This window comes from Rutidosis leptorrhynchoides, chromosome 2 (genome assembly GCF_046630445.1).
Source record: "Rutidosis leptorrhynchoides isolate AG116_Rl617_1_P2 chromosome 2, CSIRO_AGI_Rlap_v1, whole genome shotgun sequence".
In the NCBI taxonomy this organism is placed as follows: Eukaryota; Viridiplantae; Streptophyta; class Magnoliopsida; order Asterales; family Asteraceae; genus Rutidosis; species Rutidosis leptorrhynchoides.
The window spans coordinates 631,339,165-631,345,359 of NC_092334.1; the positions used below are offsets into that span (position 1 = coordinate 631,339,165).

Below are 6,195 nucleotides of genomic sequence, written 5' to 3' on the forward strand. Positions count from 1 at the left end.
GCGGATAGAGAAATTTTTCGGCACGTGGGAAGGGTCGTTATACACGAGGTGACCTTGGTGTCCAGACAATCATGCTTGAAACGGTAGCCTCGTATGATGGGGGCTTTGGCACGTTTTTTTTTTTAAATTGCGGGTTCGAATAATGATATCAACGAACTTAATCAATCTGATTTGTTTAACGACTTATTACATTGTAAAGCTCCACCATGTACTTTTACGGTTAATGGATATACGTTTAACAAATGTTATTATTTGCGGATGCAATTTACCCGGAATGACCAACATTGGTGAAGTCGTTCAAAATCCGATAGACCCGAAAACCTCAAACTTCAATGTATTAAGAATCGGAAAGAAAAGATTTTGAACGCGCATTTGGAATACTACAAGGCCGATAGCAAATTGTTCAACATCCGGCAAGATCATATTATATCCGAAAAATTAGAAGAATTATGTTAACATGCGTGATCTTAAATAATATGATAACCGAGGAGAATGGTCGTGCATTTTGTGGACTCGAGGAGAATTATCGTCCCGTTTAGCGTAGACGAGGAATAATCCAAGAAAGGGTTGACGCGCAACTTTGGGTGAACGTGGAAATAAGAGATGCGAGCATTTATCGACTACTACGAGATATGCTTGTGGAACACGTGTGGAGTTTTCCACCTAATTATCGTATTCGACAATGAATTCAAACATTCAAGATGAAACGGGGCATCAACCTTCACACATTCTCGATGACGAAGATGAAGAAGGTCAAGATGAAGACGAAGAATAGTTTTTATATTTTTAATGTAATTTTAAAATTTAATGTAATTTAGTTTTTAGTCTATTTTTAATTTAAATGTACTTTTAGTTTTAGTTTTATTGTAATTTAAATTTAAGTTTAATGAAAATGTAATTTTTAAGTTTTAGAATTTGATGAAGTATGTTATGATGGGTAGTGTTTAGGTTTGGTGAGAAAGAACTGATGTGACACTAATGAAACGGTTAGTTCTGGTGAGAGTACTCTCATAATGTGGCTAAAGCTTTTCTAACTCTTGTTGATTAGTTTCCTACACTTAACACTAATAAAAGTCATTGAAATTCTCTATATATGTGTCTTTTCATATATGGAAATTTACAAAAATAAAAAATTTCAGTTACATCAATAACAACTCAGATAAAAGCAAAAAAGGAGCTCTAATTTGGAACATGTAGCTGAATGACATAAATGTACTATCATACGAGATATTGTGTTTTGGAAAAATTTAAAATATCAATTATGATATTATTGCTTCATCAGCGAGTTGAATTATTATAGTGAACACAAGTCCTTTACAAATAGACAACACCAATAATTCGGTCGACTTAGAGAGTGTTTTTATATGTTTTTTGTTACTTATTTCAATTGTAATTGTATTACTCTCGTTTTCTCAGTTAATATAATAGAAAGACTTTTTTGCTCAGTTGGTCCCTCTATTATACCCCAAATCGCTGGTTTGGTCCCTCAGTTTTTAATTTGGCAATCAGAGTCCCTTTATTATTTTAATTTTGCAATTGGAGTCCCTCCGTCAACTGGACATCCAAATCGAACGTTAACTATCATCATGTGAGTTACACGTGATGGGTATTATCGGAATTAAATTTTTTTTTTTTGGTATTTAATAACGCCAACGGGTAAGGTCCCCATTTTCATCCTCCGCTTTTCACTCTCTTCTCACTTGAAACCCTAATTCATTTACATAACGTATTAATCAGAAATTGGAGCTACAAATCGATAACAATGGAATGCTGGTGTGGTCGACCTTGTGTAATTCGAATATCTGGCACTGAATCTAACCCTGGACGTCGATTCTATACATGTGAAAAAAAGGTAAGATTGTTTATGTTGTTTCGAATTTTATGAAATAATTAACAAGATGTTAGCATTTCCTGTTTATGTTGTTGCTCAGATCACTAGGTGCGACTTCTTTGCTTGGTATGATCCTCCAAATACAATCAATGCCCTAGCTACACTTATGAATGCCAAAATGGAAGTGGATGAAAAGCTCAAAGATGCAGAAAAAAGAGGGACGAATTGGAAGATGATGTGTATATTTAGCTGGATTGTGTTTGGTATTTATTTTTTTAGTCATTGAAATTGTGGTGTATGTATGATGTACTTTGTAAAATGGTAATGGTAATGGAATGAAGGTTGTTTTGTTAAATTTTGCATCTGTTTTATATGTGTATCAGTAACCTTACAACACAAGACAATGACTCCAAGTGTAGACAATAAATTGTAACCAAAGTCATACAGTGTAACTAAAAACACAAGACAATACATTGTAACTAAAGTGAAATGACAAACATACAGACAATACATTGTAACTAAAGTGAAATGACAAACATACAAGCATTACCAAATGTCATAGATTCCAAAAGTCAACATAAGTACGTAGTACCAGTTACCAAATGTGCTTAAACTTACCAAAAGACAACAACACACCTTAATAAAATACAAACATTGTACCAAGTCACATAACAAGTTTTAAGTAGACATAAAACACATGATTAAAACACAAACCACCACCAACATTCACTTCTTCTTCTTCCCTTTTCCAACTACCATTGTCTTCTTTGAAGATAGCTTAACTTTCACTGTCTTTTTTGTCCACTTGTTATCCACATTCCCACTTCTTTTCTTCTCACCTGTACAAGTACTCTTATTGTGTCCATAAGTACCACATGTGCCACACTTCTTTAGCTTGCCTATAAATATTAACAAAATAAATACCATATTAATTGAAATGGTACTAGATGTAATTAATAAATAAAATGAGCATACCTTTTGAGCTAAGTTTACCACTATCACCAATGACATCAACTTCATTTTTGGACAACCTTCTTTTCTTTTTTGGACGACCAGGTGTGGAAATAGTCTTTGGTGATACCAGAGTGAACATGCCTTCTGCCTTTGGCCATAAGCTTCTCCCATTCAATGGCTCAATGGTGTATTGGTAAGTTTTGATCCATGTATCTAACAAATACACTGGATGAACCCATGTTTCTGGTTCACCAGTTTCCAAACCATTTTCACTCATGTTATAAAACACTGCAATTGCATGCTTACAAGGTATCCCTGTTAGTTCCCACTTTCTACAAGCACATGATCTAGTCTCCATATCCACAACATATTGATTAACTTTTCCACTCACTTGGTACCTTTGATCTCCACCCCATAAGACAGTACACTGGTGAGCCTCAGATTTGATTTTGTCAAACAATTTGGTGGCTGCAGGTGTTAAAGGGCCATTAGTCTTGGAAATGTTTTTCTTTACATTAACAATTCTCTTCATGCAATACTCTCGGATGTATTCTAAAGCTGTAACTATGGGTTTGTCACGTGCATCAACTAACCATCTGTTGAAACACTCACACATGTTACTGAGCAACACATCTGATACAGCCCTTCCTGTAAAATGACTCCTTGCCCACTGATGGGCAGGAATTTTAGCTAACCAAACAAAAGCTTCATTATCAAACTCCTTCAATTGTTGCATAGCCTGCTCAAACTCAGGAACTGTTGTTACACTAGCACATCTCCACAAGTGATTCTTATAAGCAACACCCCTGAAATCCCCTTTCATATTCCCATGAATATGTCTAAGGCAATGTCTATGCTCAGCACAAGGAAACACATTTGTAACAGCTTGTATTAAACCCTAACAGCATAAAACAATAAAAGTTAAAGTAACTAACCATTAACAAATGTAATGTAATTAAATTAAATATGAATTAAACAAGTAATTTTTACCTTTTGCCTGTCACTGATAAAAGTAAAGTTAGAATTGGTAGACAAGTCAAGATCTTGACCCAAGCACTCTAAGAACCAAGTCCAGGATGAACCACACTCTTGTTCAACAATGGCATATGCTACAGGATATATGCCATTGTTTGAATCAACCCCTACAGCACTCAAAATACAACCAGTTGCAGGTTGTTTCATAAAAGCACCATCCAACCCAAGTAGATCTCTACCTATTGCTTTAAAACCCTTCTTCAATGGTCCCAAACAAATGTAAATTCTCTTGAAAACCCTAGTTTCAGACTTTAGGGTTCCTGGCTCAACCTCAAACTTAACAGTAGTATCAACATTACCTCTCTTTAATTCACAAACATAATCTCTGAGCTCAGCATACTGAGATTTATAATCCCCTTGAATCATCTTTGTTGCCTTTCTCACAGCACGATATGCTTTATGCTCACTGATGATTAATTCAGTTTCTGTTTCCAAATATGATCTGACAGCTTTAATTGGTATCTTTGGATTCTTTTGAATTTGAGGTACCAACCGATTTGATAAAAATTGGTAAGTGCAGAATTTTAGTATTCTTGCAGGTTGACATTCATGTTGGTGTCTGTAGGTTCTAACCTCCCATTCTTCACTATCTTTTTCTTTGGATACCAACAACACCCACTCACAAACAATGTGTAATTCCCTTTTTGCCCATTTGTTAGTCTTCCCACTACAAGATTCCCCTGCTTTTTTAATTTGACTAGTCACTTTCTCTTTACTCTTCCCAACTACACCACCTTTAACTCTTAATTTACTGGGCCCCACATCACATTTTGTCTTCTTTGACAAATCACTTTGACTAACTATCTCACCACCTTTTGAATTTATACACAACCCTTCACATTTAACCCTAATTCTTCTTTTGTCATTCTTAACAATAACTAGCTTTCTCCTAGTTTCAATAGCATGCATTCTCACAGCTTGCCTAACCTCTGATTTACTTTCAAACTTTTGTCCAAGATAGAAGATAGTTTTTCCCACTTGAACACTACCTTCAACCTCCTTTTTATGATTACGAATTCTCTTCTTCCTTACCCCTTCTTCATCACTTTGAGAATCATAGCTTTCAAAACCATCATTGTTCAACACTTCCAATTCTGTACCCTCAATATTGACCTCATCATCTTCAAATGAGTTACAGCCATTTCCCATAAACTCTACATTCTTATCAATGTTAAAATTAAAATCTTTCATCTCTACATGAACATCCAAAATCTCATTTTCATCATCAACAATGTAATCACTATCCTCAGAGTCACTACCTTCACTGTTATCACCCTCTACTAAGCTCCCATCACTGTGAACACCACCAACTACTAAGTTATCTCTATTAATTTGTTCTGACCATAACCTCTTCCCTTTCATATCCTCATGTTCAGCATACACATCAATTTGCCTATAAATCACATCACCATCTTCTAGACAACTAAGCAAATAGTCCCTATGTTCATTATCATTTAAAAGATTTAACCCAGTATCCATGTTTGTATTGGGTTTAAGAAAACGATATACCACAGACCTGGTGGGATCATAACCTAATTCTTGCATGACTGAATCCAGTTGTCCTAAACAAAACTTTTCAATGTCAAAACAATCAATGTAATCAATTTTACCTTCTGTGTACACAACTTCACTACCCATTCTAAAATATCCACCATGATGTAACACAATCGTGAACAAATCAGGGTATACATCTGAAAAATGTGTAAAAAATTAAAGTTAACAAAACAATTACCTAATAATATTTAGGGTTCCACAGAATTATGAGCTTTGGGTGCATAAAACATACCGTATAATTGGTCGATAGCCTTTTGATCAGTTTCTGATGTACGAATAGTCCATGAATCATCCATTGAATCATCCATTGATAATCAATTTTGCTTTTAGGTTTTACTTCGTGGTTAACACTATTTGGAGGGATGAGTGTGAAAATCGGTGGATAATAGTGGGGGACCATACCCGTTTGGGTTTATTCAGTACCAAGAATTAAAATTAATTCCGATATTACCCATCACGTGTAACTCACGTGATGGGAGTTAACGTTCGATTTGGATGTCCGTTAGACGGAAGACTCCAATTGCAAAATTAAAATAATAAAGGGACTCTGATTGCCAAATTAAAAACTGAGGGACCAAACCAGCGATTTGGGGTATAATAGAGGGACCAACTGAGCAAAAAAGTCTAATAGAAATGGAAAATAATAACATAAGCTTTTAGAACTTTTATCGAGACATTTAAGGGTGTTTGAATTTGCATTTGTTTTGTGATTTTTTTAACGCTTTCAAAAAGTAAATTATTGATTAAGTAAAACGCAAAAAAATTGAAGAGGTAGATTACTTTAATTTTTACCGTACCAAAACGTGATAATCGAGTTCTCC

At 34.9% G+C, this 6,195-nt stretch overlaps 1 protein-coding gene across 1 annotated transcript; it reads right to left on the reverse strand.

The window, feature by feature from the left end:
- Window positions 1–2,366: 2,366 nt before the first annotated feature.
- On the reverse strand, window positions 2,367–5,985 carry LOC139894628 (uncharacterized). The gene is made up of 4 exons (XM_071878031.1): window positions 5,607–5,985; window positions 3,776–5,511; window positions 2,807–3,683; window positions 2,367–2,730 (listed from the first exon to the last, which is right to left on the reverse strand). Exons 1-4 carry the CDS (start codon window positions 5,680–5,682, stop codon window positions 2,558–2,560), a joined length of 2,862 nt encoding a protein of 953 aa, XP_071734132.1. The 5' UTR covers window positions 5,683–5,985; the 3' UTR covers window positions 2,367–2,557.
- Between the last annotated feature and the right edge of the window lie 210 nt (window positions 5,986–6,195).

What these genes read in the sequence shown, in the direction of transcription:
- LOC139894628 (XM_071878031.1), bottom strand. Translation starts at nt 5,682, where the DNA reads ATGGATGATTCAATGGATGATTCATGGACTATTCGTACATCAGAAACT. An exon ending in TTATCAGTGACAGGCAAAAG is followed by an intron (nt 3,684 to 3,775) that starts GTAAAAATTACT and finishes TTATGCTGTTAG; the next exon opens with GGTTTAATACAAGCTGTTAC. An exon ending in TGGTAAACTTAGCTCAAAAG is followed by an intron (nt 2,731 to 2,806) that starts GTATGCTCATTT and finishes TAATATTTATAG; the next exon opens with GCAAGCTAAAGAAGTGTGGC.